Source organism: Sphaerodactylus townsendi, linkage group LG03 (assembly GCF_021028975.2).
Source record: "Sphaerodactylus townsendi isolate TG3544 linkage group LG03, MPM_Stown_v2.3, whole genome shotgun sequence".
NCBI lineage: Eukaryota > Metazoa > Chordata > Lepidosauria > Squamata > Sphaerodactylidae > Sphaerodactylus > Sphaerodactylus townsendi.
The window spans coordinates 18,857,400-18,871,380 of NC_059427.1; the positions used below are offsets into that span (position 1 = coordinate 18,857,400).

Consider the following 13,981-nt stretch of genomic DNA (forward strand, 5'->3'; position numbering starts at 1 on the left):
TTGCTTCCTGAGATCTCACCTAGAATAATATACCTAAAGCTCAGGGTGGTAAGTATGTAGCAATGCTGCAGGAAGAGTTTGGATTTTTATCCCCCCCTTTCTCTCCTGCAGGAGACTCAAAGGGGCTGACAATCTCCTTGCCCTTCCCCCCTCACAACAAACACCCTGTGAGGTAGGTGGGGCTGAGAGAGCTCCGAGAAGCTGTGACTAGCCCAAGGTCACCCAGCTGGCGTGTGTGGGAGTGTACAGGCTAATCTGAATTCCCCAGAGAAGCCTCAACAGCTCAGGCGGCAGAGCGGGGAATCAAACCTGGTTCCTCCAGATTAGATACACGAGCTCTTAACCTCTTACGCCACTGCTGCGTCTCCCCTATACAAGACAGGTAAGCTGGAACTTGCTTGCTTCCAACAAACCACTCCTTTATTTTTCCATGCAGCTAGAAATCCCCACTCAGCCTTCGCTGAGTGAATTTGGGCCAATTGCTTTCTCTTTGCCAAACTTCCCTCACTAGGTTGTTGGGAGAACAGAAATGGAGGAGGGGAGACCCATGTAATGTTCCCCCAAGTTCTTTGGAGGAAGGATGGCACTAGAACGTGATACAGAGATAAGCATCTCACTTGCTTTCTTATTACTTGATTATTCAGGGCTGCATAACGTGGCATGGAATACGAGGAGCTGACTCTACTGAAAAGCACTGCCTTGAAGATGAGCTGTGTTTTGTATGCGCGCCAACCTTGCGGTGCAGTACACTGACAATCAACAAATATGGACACATGGACCCGTCCCCAGACGCAAGGGTTTATGCATTCTCCACTGCCCAGCCCCCCGCTCCACAACACAATAACAATTCAGACTTCTAACTCAGCAAAATATTTTAATGTCTCTGCAGAAAATAGAATAAACCAAGAAATGCCCCAACTAAGCAAACAGGTTCCCTCCCCAACCTCACGTTGTTTTAGCAGCCCCACGGATCCTTTCTTCAGTGTTCAGATCATCTTCTTGAAATTCTCAATGGCTTCTTCAGCCTTCTGCAATTCAGTTTCACTTTGTTTCAACTGGGAAAAGAATTCAATATGTATTTGTAAGCGCAACGTCTGTACTGATTCTCCCCAGCTGTATATTGGCCAGGGATCCTGTGAGGTCCCCCCCACCCCCCATCTTGTGGGCATGGAACAGGAGCCACTGGGGGCATGTGTGGGGGAAATAGTTGTGAATTTTCTGCATTGTACAGAGGGTTGGACTAGATGACCCCATAGACCCCTTCTAACGCTATGATTCTATACCGTAAGTCCCCTAAGTGCTGGTCTCGAGAAGCCCGTCACAAGGACTGTCAAATGTGTATTCCCCTGCCCGTGTGGTGCGGAAGTGATCTGAGTTTTAACAGTGGTGATTGTTACCTTGGAAGCATCTGCCTCCTGGACTTTGGGGGGCACCTTAGTGGCGTAGTCTGGGCTGTCGATGCGCTCCCGTAACCGTTGGATTTGCTTCTGCAACTCAGCTTTTTTGCCTGCCAGTTTGGAGACCTCCTTCTCGGCATCGATCAAGCCCTGGCCGGGGGTGGGGTGGAAAGATCACAGTGCATCAATGGTAGTGTGAAGACCAGCTCTGCCACCAGCAACATACGTATCTCCTCACTCCAAGAATAAGGAGACACACCACCTCATGGAAACTAGTGAATAGCATGGTGTTCATGATCCAGCACAGCTAGTATTTAGGTTTCCAGCCCTCATGGTTTCTGAAGAACTAGATCAGTGGTTCTCAACCTTCTTAATGCTGCAACCCTTTAATACAGTTCCTCATATTGTGGTGACCCCCAACCCTAATATTTATCCATTTTACAGATGGAGAACACTGATGCAGAGAGTCTTAGGTGACCCCTTTGAACGGGTCGTTTGACCCCTAAAAGGGTCGCAACCCACAGGTTGAGAACCACTGGACTAGATTGTGTTCGGGAAGCCCAACCCAGAATGGGGGGGAGCAGACCCATATTTGCTGCCCGCACAGCCCTGAGCGGGCGTGGGTGCCCACACTGCTGGCGCAAGGGGCAAACGTACCAGAGGCAAACGTGACAGCACAGGGGCGACTTATCTGGGCGGGCGCTACGTGGTTCTACAGTGCCTGACCTAGAAGCCGCCACTATCCGTGTCTAGGTCTACTGGCTTAGGAAGCTGCGCTGGTGTGGCCAGGGGCATTCTGGGAGTGGAACTGACTTTAGTCAGCTTCAACTTTCTGCCCAGCTCCTGTGTGCTGGCAGAGCTGGCTGCAGAGATACACCATGTTTTTTGTTTTTCGTGGAGTATCTCTGTTATCCCCTATGGGGGATTCTTCAGTGGCGTATGGGGTCCAAATGGCGCCCAGAGACAAAAAACCCCCCCCCCCCCCCCGCAGAGCCCTGCTTACTTGCACAGCGCCTCATCTCACTCACTCATTCTTTCCTTTCCCCGCAGGCGCTGAGGCTGGGCTTCAGGGAAGCTGCCTCTCGGGCAGCATGTCTCTATCACTTTCTTAAAGGGCAATGCTCCAGAGATTGCTTAAGCAACCTGAGATTCTTGCCAGGAGGATTCTTGCCACTGGGATTCTTGCCAGGAGATTTTGTTTTAAGCTTCCCACACCACAGGGAAGTCCTTTGGAGAGCGTGGCACTGTAACCCCACCCACCCAATCTGGATAGGGCCATAAGCTTCTCTGAAGAACAGAAGGAAGACTGTAGAATTACCTAGTCGTTCATGATTAAATTATTGGCACAGTGTAGCACTTTTGCACTTGTGTAGTCAAAAATTTTAGTAACAGGTTCCCATGGTGGTGGGATTCAAACTGTGGCGTAACGCCAATGGGGCTGGGCGGGGCACCATGGGGGCGTGGCCGGGCATTCCGGGGGCGTGGCGGGGCTGTGGCAAGGATGCAGCCACTGCGCCGGTCCTTGGGAGGGAAACGAATGCACGCAGGTGCAGGCTGCCACGCACACCGGTGAACCTCCTGCTAGACTGCTTCAAGTTCTGCGCGCTACTGCTGAGAGGAGGGGCATAACTAAGGCAAAAATCAAGTGGCAAAATCACCAATTAGTAACCCCCTCTTGGCACACACAAATAATGAGTAACCTACTCTCGGGAACCTGTGAGAACCTGCTGGATCCCACCTCTGTGTGTAGTGCTTGACTAAAATCTCTCCACAATCCTAAGGGCTAGAAACATGGGTTTCTCTAGATGTCAAACGGTGAGACAGGAGCCAGCTATGCACAAATACTGCAGCTAGGCAGCATGAGCAAGCTCAAGACAGACAACATGCTGACAGAGAAAGGAAAACGGCACAACTATGCCAGAACCGCAAGCCCCCCCCACCCCTTCCACAAATTAGGAGGGAAAACCACTCCACTCCTACAATTAGTAAATCTTACTGGTTATTAGCTACTGGACACATCACTGAATATGTGACTTCAGTCACCTTGAGCAGAAGGTGCACAGTGCATCTGTCAGATGCAATGGCTACTGCGCAGCCAGGAGGGGGCGCTTTTCCAGGCTGAAGAACCAGGACTTGCTTGGAAGAAGACAAGGTGCGGATGTAATTGGAGCAGCGCAGGACAGCTTCCGCGGTGTCTGAGTCCAGGCACTGTAAGTAACCTATGGAGTGGAAGAAAACAAGATGTGTTAATTTACCTCAGCTGGCTTGAGTTTGGAGTCCCTTTTTATCCCCATCAGGACGACAGAAACACCACCCAGAGTTCTCCCTATCTTTGTGCAACGTTGGAACAGTGAGGTTAGAATAATTCTCAGTGACCGGTCAGCCGCTACAGACTTCCCAGTTCCCTTGCCAGAACTGGAGGCAGAGTGTTTCGAGGTATCCTAGTTTGCCAGGAGAACATACTTCTCCCCACTGTCCCGTTCCAACAAAAGTCTCCTTTGAGAGGAGCAGCAGTGGCGTAGGAGGTTAAGAGCTCATGTATCTAAACTGGAGGAACCGGGTTTGATTCCCCGCTCTGCCGCCTGAGCTGTGGAGGCTTATCTGGGGAATTCAGATTAGCCTGTTCACTCCCACACACACCAGTTGGGTGACCTTGGGCTAGTCACAGCTTCTCGGAGCTCTCTCAGCCCCACCTACCTCACAGGGTGTTTGTTGTGAGGGGGGAAGGGCAAGGAGATTGTAGGCCCCTTTGAGTCTCCTGAAGGAGAGAAAGGGGGGGATATAAATCCAAACTCCTCCTCCCCCTCCTCCTCCTCCTCCTCCTTCTTCTTGTTTGCTGCTTCTTGGTTTTCTCTCAAAATATAGGCCCCTTCCGCACATGCAAAATAATGCGTTTTCAAACCACTTTCACAACTGTTTGCAAGTGGATTTTGCTATTCCGCACAGCTTCAAAGAGCACCGAAAGCAGTTTGAAAGTGCATTATTCTGCATGTGCGGAAGGAGCCATAGTCTCCTGCTTCAGCACACAAAACACATAAACTGGAATCGAGGCATAATAAATTAACTGGAAAAATTCTACTCAACACCAGTGACTGATCAGCATTTCAGACTGAGGTTAGATAGGTCTATTTCTGGTAGCTACACGGCTCAATATTGTCTTTCTCCCTCCTTCTGCTTTGACCACCTCCCCGTTCTTCTCGCGCTCGGTACTCACAGTCAGTTTTGGTTTTGGTGAGGTTATAATCTGCCCTGAGGGACCGCGCAGCCTTCACAACGCTCAGCGTGAAGTCGACGGTGTGGTCCAAGCCCTCGTTCCTCCAGCAATACTAAGAAAGGACAGGAAAAGATTCATGTCAGCTTGGTTTAAAGATATTCTGGGTACCACAACTCACAAATGAAGTCAACCCATTGTATGGATACCGTGAAGGACAATCTATGAAGTTAATGTGCTACGTCCAAAACAATATAAGATTCACAAACACGCGTGGCACATAGGCGCTGGCCCAAGCAATTTATATTACCTGTTAGTTTCTTGTAAAGTATGCCAAATTGTTGGCTATTAGACTTATCAAACTATTATATCTTCATAACACACATATATATCTCCACTTTAAATCCAATTCATGCAACAATTTATTACAAGACAACCTTCTCTCAAGTCCATAATCATGTATTTGTTAAACCAACAATGTCCATAGTCTTGTAAATATTATTGCGTCAATGTCACCCGCTGTGACTGTGATACAAGTTCATGACAATGAAAATCCTAAATTGGTGGCTTGAATTACTTAGAAATACCGTCCCAATTCAAGGGCAGTCAAATTTCTCATCATTTTCAGTTGTATATATTTCAATCCACTCCGTTGTACTTCCCAAACGCTTCGCGCTGATTATCGCGTTTTCGTCTGTCTTCTTCAAGGGAAGTGTTCATGCACTTGATAAGGAACCCTCAACAGGTGATTCTGTTCATAATGAATGCTGGTAAATGAATGCTGGTAGAATGAATGCTGGTAAAGGGTACTAATAAACAGCTTGGATTTAAGTTTCTGCAGTTTTTTTCACGTTGATCTACAACCCCCCTCACCCCGCTGTGTTCCCATGGCCTTTTTTGCTATAATCCTGGGACTTTATATCTCACTACCTGCTCTGTGGTGGGGTAAGAAGTGACGCAGATGCTGGGGGGATCAGAGGAAGGAGACCGTCGAGGCAGCCGCTGGAACAGTTCCTCAGTGACAAAAGGCATGAAGGGGCTGAGGAGACGAAGGCCGGCGTCCAAGCAGGTGTAGAGAACGTTCCGGGCTGTCTGGATCGCAGCTTCATCTGGGCCAGCGAACACAGGCTTCAGGCACTCCTAGGTGGGAAATGAGAGGTGGCGTAAAGAAGGGTTTTTGGATTTATATCCCCCCTGTCTCTCCTGCAGGAGACTCAAAGGGGCTGACAATCTCCTTGCCCTTCCCCCCTCACAACAAACACCCTGTGAGGTAGGTGGGGCTGAGAGAGCTCCGAGAAGCTGTGACTAGCCCAAGGTCACCCAGCTGGCGTGTGTGGGAGTGTACAGGCTAATCTGAATTCCCCAGATAAGCCTCCACAGCTCAGGCGGCAGAGCTGGGAATCAAACCCGGTTCCTCCAGATTAGATACACGAGCTCTTAACCTCCTACGCCACTGCTGCATAAAGAAATCAAGTATGCCTCAAGAGAGCGCCTGGGGGCAGCTAGGTTTCTTATGTGTTGACTGATTATACTGGCAGCCCTATTGTTCTCCAGGAAGTAGTTTAGACGTAAAAATCCTCATTGCATTTATCGAGGTGTGTGAAAACACTACCTGTCCGTGGCTTCCTCAACAGCTTTGTGACTGAACAGGAACCTTGAGCGTAGGTGACCACATCAAAAACAAAACACCAGGCCACCTTTTATTAAGCAGTGTGGTGCAGCGGTTAACAGTGTCCGAAGAACGTCTGGAAGACCCATGTTTGAATCCCCAATCCTCCACAGCAAATTGCTGGGTCAGTCATACACTCTTAGCCAGAGGTGGGATCCAGCAGGTTCTCACAGGTTCCCGAGAGTAGGTTACTAATTATTTGTGTGTGCCGAGAGGGGGTTACTAATTGGTGATTTTGCCACGTGATTTTTGCCTTAGTTACGCCCCTCCTCTCAGCAGTAGCGCGCAGAACTTGAAGCAGTCTAGCAGGAGGTGCACCGGCGTGCATGGCAGCCTGTGCCTGCATGCATTTGTTTCCCGCCCAAGGACCGGCACAGCGGCTGCGTCCTTGCCACAGCCCCACCCAGGAATGCCCCGCCCCAGGAATTCCTGGCCATGCCCCCGTCGTGCCCCGCCCAGCCCCATTAGCGCTACGCCACAGTTTGAATCCCACCACCATGGGAACCTGTTACTAAAATTTTTGGATCCCACCACTGCCTAGGTTGCCATGCAAGGGAAGGGGAGGGAGGGGTAGCACACAAGGGATGGGGGAGGGGGCCCGGTATCTGGACCGTACTTGCCACAGCCCCGCCCCCGGAATGCCCGGCCATGCCCCCATCGTGCCCCGCCCAGCCCCATTGGCGCTATGCCACAGTTTGAATCGCACCACCATGGGAACCTGTTACTAAAATTTTTGGATCCCACCACTGCTCTTAGCTAAAACCTACCTCAAAGTTACTGTGGAAAAAAATGGAGAATGACATAAGCTTTTTGTATCCCCGCTGGGAAAAAAACAAGCATATACATATGTATGTAAATAAACATGCAGCACCGTGTCCGGTTCCATCCCTTGTATCTTAAGTTGAAAGGGTGGAGCGGCAGATGTGGACAATCTAATTCTGAGGCCTGACCTGGATGGATGAATGGTCTGATTCAGCATATAATGTGCCCTTTTTGTGAGGTAAGATATCACCCCTCCCGTGATTCTACTCACCAGGTAGACGTCACAAAGCTCATAGAGCCAGAAGTTATATATCGCTGTGGTGATGCCGGGAAAGTCGTAGGCCTGGAATCCGGTACCACACAGCTCCACAGCGTGGCTGAGGCGACTCAAGATCCACTGGTCCACAAGGCTCTCAGTGCCACTGGGCTGCAAGAAAACATTTCTAGTTATCGAGGAAATATTTCTGGCCGTGAGTCAGGCCTTTGGCTCACCGGGAGATGAGGCAGTGAGAAGAGCCCACGCTGCACGGCCTGCACTGGAATTAACAGAGTATGAAGGGGCTATGGAGAGGGAGGGAGCTCCCAAAGGCCCCTGGTGGGCCACTGCGAGTAGCAGAGAGCTGGACTGGATGGACTCTGGTCTGATCCAGCTGGCTTGTTCTTATGTTCTTATGTAACCAGAGCTCTTTCCAGGAGGGGCAATTTCAACCACAGGGCAAAGATTACAGAACCTGAAGATGATAGCTTCTTGATAGATGGTAGCTTTAAAAGGGACTTGGACAGATTTATGGAGGAGAAGTCGATCTCTGGCTACCAATCTTGATCCTCCTTGATCTCAGATTGCAAATGCCTTAGCAGACCAGGTGCTCAGGAGCAGCAGCAGCAGCAGAAGGCCATTGCTTTCACCTCCTGCACGTCAGCTCCCAAAGGCACCTGGTGCGAGTAGCAGAGAGCTGGACTAGATGGACTCTGGTCTGATCCAGCAGGCTCTTTCTTATGTTCTTATGAGGGGGGAAGGAAGTGCTGTTAGGAAATGTTCTTGCCTTGGGGCTGGGCGGTGGCTGGAATCCGTCCCCGAGGCCGCGGATGGCAAACTTGGTGGCGTTCCACAGCTTGTTGCAGAAATGGCGGTAGCCCAAGATCCGGTTCACGTCCAGGTTTATATCCCGGCCTGAGGGCAGGATGGAAGGAAGAGGAACGTCAAACGCGTGCAATGGACAAAGAAGTAAACTCAACATCAGGGATTAGACCAGGGGTCTTCAAACTATGGCCCTCCAGATGTTCATGGACTACAATTCCCATCAGCCCCTGCCAGCATGGCCAAGTGGTAGGGCTCATGGGAATTGTAGTCTATGAACATCTGGAGGGCCATAGTTTGAAGACCCCTGGATTAGACCCAGGAAACACGCGCCCTCCTCTCACAGGAAGTGAGGGAAATTACCTTGAGATGTGTACGCACAAAGAGCAAACCGAAGCGCATCAGTGCCACATTCGGGGATCCCACTAGGATAATCGTATTTCTGTAATGCAATCAGAAGTACAATCAGCCCCACTAATGGCATACAAGGAGTGAGATCCTCTAAGGGTCAATAATTCTTGCTCTTACACACCTACGTGAAAATGTTTCTGAGTGTCAACCTCTAATTTTAACTGAGTCAAAGAAAAGAATACCTGAGCTAAGTCTCATGACAGCTAAAATTAATCAAGGTGTTTGATGGATTTGTGGAATTGCTGAAGGACGTTTTATACATTATTGGAGACGCAGCAGAACCAAAGATTACTGGGAAATGATTTCTAGAGCTATTTCTCAAGGAACAGGTGAAGAGTTGTTTTTCTCCCTTGCATGTTTCTTGACGAATTACGTAGGCCTCCTTCCCACAGATGCAGAACAGTTTGTTTCAAATGCCATAACCTTGGCGAGATTAGTCTTTGCCCGATACCGGAAAAGGAACATAACTCCAAGTAAAGAGGAGTGGTTGGGGAAACTAAAGGAATGTGCCCAGTTGAGTAAATGAACCTGTATGTTACATGATAAAATGTTAGATATGTTTGAGAAATGAAATGTTATTCAGACTTGGATGGTGAACTGGAGTTTTAATAATAATGGGAAGCCTGGCTTGTCTGGAGCAGTAGAAAACAGCAAGAGTCCGGGTGCGCCTCAAAGACTAACAACATTTCTGGCAGGGTGTGAGCTTTTGTGAGTTGCAGCTCACTTCTTCGTGTAGTTAGAATGTGACCCCCTCTGCCCTTAAGCAGAGAATAATAAATTCAGACACCCAATGGCAACAGCCATGCAAATATCAATCTGGTCGCCGCATCTCAAAAAGGATATTGAGCAGATAGAAAAAGTGCAGAGAAGGGCAACGAGGATGATTGAAGGATTGGAGCACCTTCCTTATGAGGAGAGGCTGCAGCGTTTGGGACTCTTTAGTTTGGAGAGGAGACGGCTGAGGGGGGATATGATTGAAGTCTATAAAATTAGGCATGGGGTAGAAAATGTGGACAGAGAGAAATTTTTCTCTCTTTTTCACAATACTAGAACCAGGGGGCATTCATTGAAAATGCTGGGGGGAAGAATTAGGACTAATAAAAGGAAACACTTCTTCACACAACGTGTGATTGGTGTTTGGAATATGCTGCCACAGGAGGTGGTGATGGCCACTCACCTGGATAGCTTTAAAAGGGGCTTGGACAGATTTATGGAGGAGAAGTCGATTTATGGCTACCAATCTTGATCCTCTTTGATCTGAGATTGCAAATGCCTTAGCAGACCAGGTGCTCAGGAGCAGCAGCAGCAGAAGGCCATTGCTTTCACATCCTGCACGTGAGTTCCCAAAGGCACCTGGTGGGCCACTGCAAGTAGCAGAGAGCTGGACTAGATGGACTCTGGTCTGATCCAGCTGGCTTGTTCCTATGTTCTTAATAGCAGATAAATGACAACAGCAGGTATGGTTGGATTAGGTGTGATATGCAGAAAGGTAGCAAGCATGGAGAAATCAGCATTGGCCATGAGGCAGGAGTTTAGGTCTCTATTCAGTCCAGGATAATGCATTGTCTTGAGCTTCATTGTTAGATTAATTCAGCATCCTCTCGTTCTAACGGCCCTTTGCAAGAGAACTGCTAGACTTAAGTCAGCAACTGGAAGGTTAGAATGTTCCCTCACTGGTTTTTGAACCGTGTGGTTTATGATGTCAGACTGTGGCTCCGTGGCAAAGCCTCTGGTTTGCATGCAAAAGGTCCCGGGTTCAATTCCCGGCATCTCCAGTTAAAAGGACAAGACAATGTGAAAAAGCTATTCCTGAGACTCTGGAGAGGTGTTTCCAGTATGGGCAGACAATACCGACCCACATGGACCAGTGATCTGATTCAGTATAAGGCCACTGATTCAGTATAAGGCAGTTTCCACGTACCCATGTGATAGTATAGTGGCTAGAGGACCGGACTAGCATTGAGGAGACCAAGCTTCAAATACCCACACTTGCTATGACCTTGTGCTAGCCACCTTCTCTATCCTAACATCCCTCACAGAGTTACTGAGGGGATAAAATGGGACCCATGTCCACAAGACCCATGTCCACAACAGAGACCCATATCCACAAGGTATAGGTATTAACCTTTAAGGCTTTGCACGGCCTGGGGCCCTTGTGCCTTCGGGACCGCCTTACCCCATATGTCCCTACACGGCCCCTGCGTTCAGCAGAGGCCAATTTACTGGTGGTTCCCAGCCCCTCAATGATACGGCTGGCCTCCACCCGGGCCAGGGCTTTTACGGCTCTGGCCCCGGCCTGGTGGAACACTCTTCCTCCAACTGTCCGGGCCCTGCGGGATCTTGGAGAGTTCCACAGGGCCTGTAAGACCGAGTTGTTCCACCGGGCCTTTGGGGAAGCCAGCCGCTGACGGTGTGCACCCTTTTTTGTCCCTCCCTTTTAACATTCTGGGAGCTTGTGACATCTGGATTTACCATCCCCCTCTCTGGGAGGGTTTTATTGATAGTTTTAAATGCTGGACGCCAAGTGATCTATGTGGAACGCTGTAATTTTATGTTTTAATAATGTTAACCATATTAATTTTTATCGCTATTGCTATTTATGTAACATTATTTGTTGTTCACCGCCCAGAGCCCTCAGGGGATGGGGCGGTATATAAATATGAGAATAAATGAATGAATGAATGAATGAATGAATGAATGTATGTATGTATGTATGTATGTATGTATGTATGTATGTATGTATGTATGTATGTATGTATGTATGTATGTATGTATGTATGTATGTATCCTGGATTTCTTGGGTGAATGGCTGGATTTTTTAAATAATCCACCGATCAGAAAAACAGATATCAACAATCTTAAAAAGCAACAACACTAATGCCCCTTCTGCACATGCAGAGTAATGCACTTTCAATCCACTCTGTAGCTGGGCGGAATAGCAAAATCTACAAATGATTGTAATAAATAAATGAATGAATGAATGAATGAATGAATGAATGAATGAATGAATGAATGAATGAATGAATGAATGAATGAATGAATGAATGAATGAATGAATGAATCCTGGATTTCTTGGGTGAATGGCTGGATTTTAAAAATAATCCACCAATCAGAAAAACAGATATCAACCATCTTAAAAAACAACAACACTAATGCCCCTTCTGCACATGCAGAGTAATGCACTTTCAATCCACTCTGTGGCTGGGCGGAATAGCAAAATCCACGAAATGATTGTGAAAGTGGACTGAAAGTGCATTATTCTGCATGTGTGGAAGGGGACTAAGGCTGGTTCCTCACATGTGCTGGGGCACGAGGTGGGACAGGAAGCATGTTGGGGCAAGAAATCTTGTCCAGATGTACTTCCTCTTGTCCTCGGGGAAAACAAGAGCATTTCTGGAGCGACCTTTCACGCCAGAGCGGGGCAAGGGCACGGAACACCGGTAGTGGGTAATCGGCCTCACAGTCCCATATTATCCAATTCCACCATTAAGATCCTCTTCCCAAGCCTTTGATGTATAACTAAAGGACCTGTGAATTTAGGAATCCTTTGAATTTAGGTCAAACAACGTTTACCCCATAAGTAAGCTAGTACTTAGATGGCTGATTTTAAAACTTCTCAGGCTATAGCGGAAAAGGAGGAAGATTTCCTTCTGTAAAAAGGAGCCCTACAAGCTGAGAAAATTTGCTAAGTTGTGGTTGAACTGAACCGAGCCAGTTGCTGGACGGTTCTCCTGAGCAAGCCCCGGAAATGAGAGACAGGTTAAGCCATTTGTGGCTACTCTGACCAGAGTTCAGAAGTTCAGTCTTGGGGGCCTGTCTGCAAAAGTGTAAGGAAAATCAGAGAACAGCACACACTAAGTGATCATTAGGACAGAAACTGTGGTTTGACGCAACTTATGAAGACAGTCTGGAGGAAGATGTGAGCAATTAGGTAGATCTAAATCTTGCTTAAGCTTTACACGCAGATGTGAGCGTGAGATGGTTTTCGACAAGATGTGGTCAGAACATGCACACAGAGGACTGTTCCAGGAAGATGGTGTAATGGAACTTTTGACTGTGCACCAAAAAGCATTAGAAGCAGGGGGTGTAGTTGCTTTTTAAAAAACCCAATATAGACTATTGTTGGAGGACATGAGTGCCTGGGAGACACTCAAGTTTTGGTATTGACCTTCAAAGCCATTCGCGGCCTTGGCCCTGCTTATCTGAGGGACCGTCTCTCCCTATATCGCCCTTCTAGGCCCCTCCGTTCATCGGAGGCGGACCTACTGGTGATCCCTGGCCCCAAGGCGATCCGGCTGGCCTCTACAAGGGCCAGGGCTTTTACACTCTGGCCCCTACTACTGAGTGGAGACAAGGCTTCCAGCAGGTGAGATCAGGGCCCTGCGGGACTTACAAAGTTTCTGCAGGGCCTGTAAAACGGACCTGTTCCGCCAGGCGTTTGGCCAGCCGGGATGATGTCAACTTGCCAAAAAACATCTGGCCTCCCGTGGGTTCATAAAGGGGGAAAGAAGAGCTGAAGCCATCTATAGTTTAGTATTTTTATGTATTTTAGGTAAATTATATATACGATGTTTTAAACTTTTATTGTTGATGGAAACCGCCCTGAGCCTTCGGGGAGGGCGGTATATAAATATAATAAATAAGGAAGGAAGGAAGGAAGGAAGTCAGTCAGTCAGTAAGTAAGTATGGGGCACACCCCCAGAAAAGGGTCTCTCACACACCCCTGACTGACCTCTCCTTCCAAAATGTGGATTCGGAGAAACCGCTGAGGTTGCAAGACCTCCTGGCTCCAATGTGTACGTGCAACTTCCAAATCCCCTGCCCAAATCCCCCTGCGCCCTTTGCTCTGTTCATTGTCTTGTATCCAGGTGCTGCAAACCCCTACCTGCCTTGTTTGTTTTTCCTCTTGTAAACTGTCAATAAAAGGGCTTGGGGAGAAACGGGACGGCAGAGTTGCCCCCTGCATCTCTCACTGGCCGAAACGACATGCTGTCTCCATTGCTGTAAGACTACAGACTATCACACCAAGGAACGCTCAGGGCAATCCAGGCGGGGGAAAGCCCAAAGGGCAAGATACTACCCCAAGAAACCAGCTGCTCTCTATGCTCTCCAGTTCCACTGTTGCAAGGGCAAATGTAGGGATGACCGACCGTGGGTATCCCTTTCCTCCCTGCCACCCCGAAGAAGACCAGACATCCTGTCTACTTCTGAAGTGACTGGCTGGCCGTGAAGTAGATTCATCTGGTATCCTTAATTCCCACGGGTGAGGAGATATGATACATTTAATATTCCTGTAACTCCATTATTTGTTGCAGCTGGTGTAGTGTAGTTTACTACGCCATCCTGATTTGTAAATCTAACCACATCTGCACCTTGGTCTTGCTTTCACTAGAACCTAGAAAAGAGCATGTATCACTATGACATACTCAGCAGAGCCAAGCACTATGAAACAT

General features: G+C 48.4%; 1 protein-coding gene across 1 annotated transcript in view; it reads right to left on the reverse strand.

Annotated features, from left to right (window-relative positions):
* Window positions 1–857: 857 nt before the first annotated feature.
* Window positions 858–13,981, reverse strand: part of LOC125429711 (valine--tRNA ligase-like) — a 43,624-nt gene continuing 30,500 nt past the window's right edge. The window contains exons 24-31 of the mRNA XM_048491074.1: window positions 8,481–8,559; window positions 8,083–8,210; window positions 7,311–7,466; window positions 5,539–5,748; window positions 4,612–4,723; window positions 3,441–3,616; window positions 1,398–1,547; window positions 858–1,055 (exon numbers count right to left, since the gene is read on the reverse strand). Of these exons, the coding sequence (XP_048347031.1) occupies window positions 987–1,055; window positions 1,398–1,547; window positions 3,441–3,616; window positions 4,612–4,723; window positions 5,539–5,748; window positions 7,311–7,466; window positions 8,083–8,210; window positions 8,481–8,559 (1,080 nt within the window). The 3' untranslated portion in view covers window positions 858–986. The remainder of the gene's footprint in view (window positions 1,056–1,397; window positions 1,548–3,440; window positions 3,617–4,611; window positions 4,724–5,538; window positions 5,749–7,310; window positions 7,467–8,082; window positions 8,211–8,480; window positions 8,560–13,981) is intronic.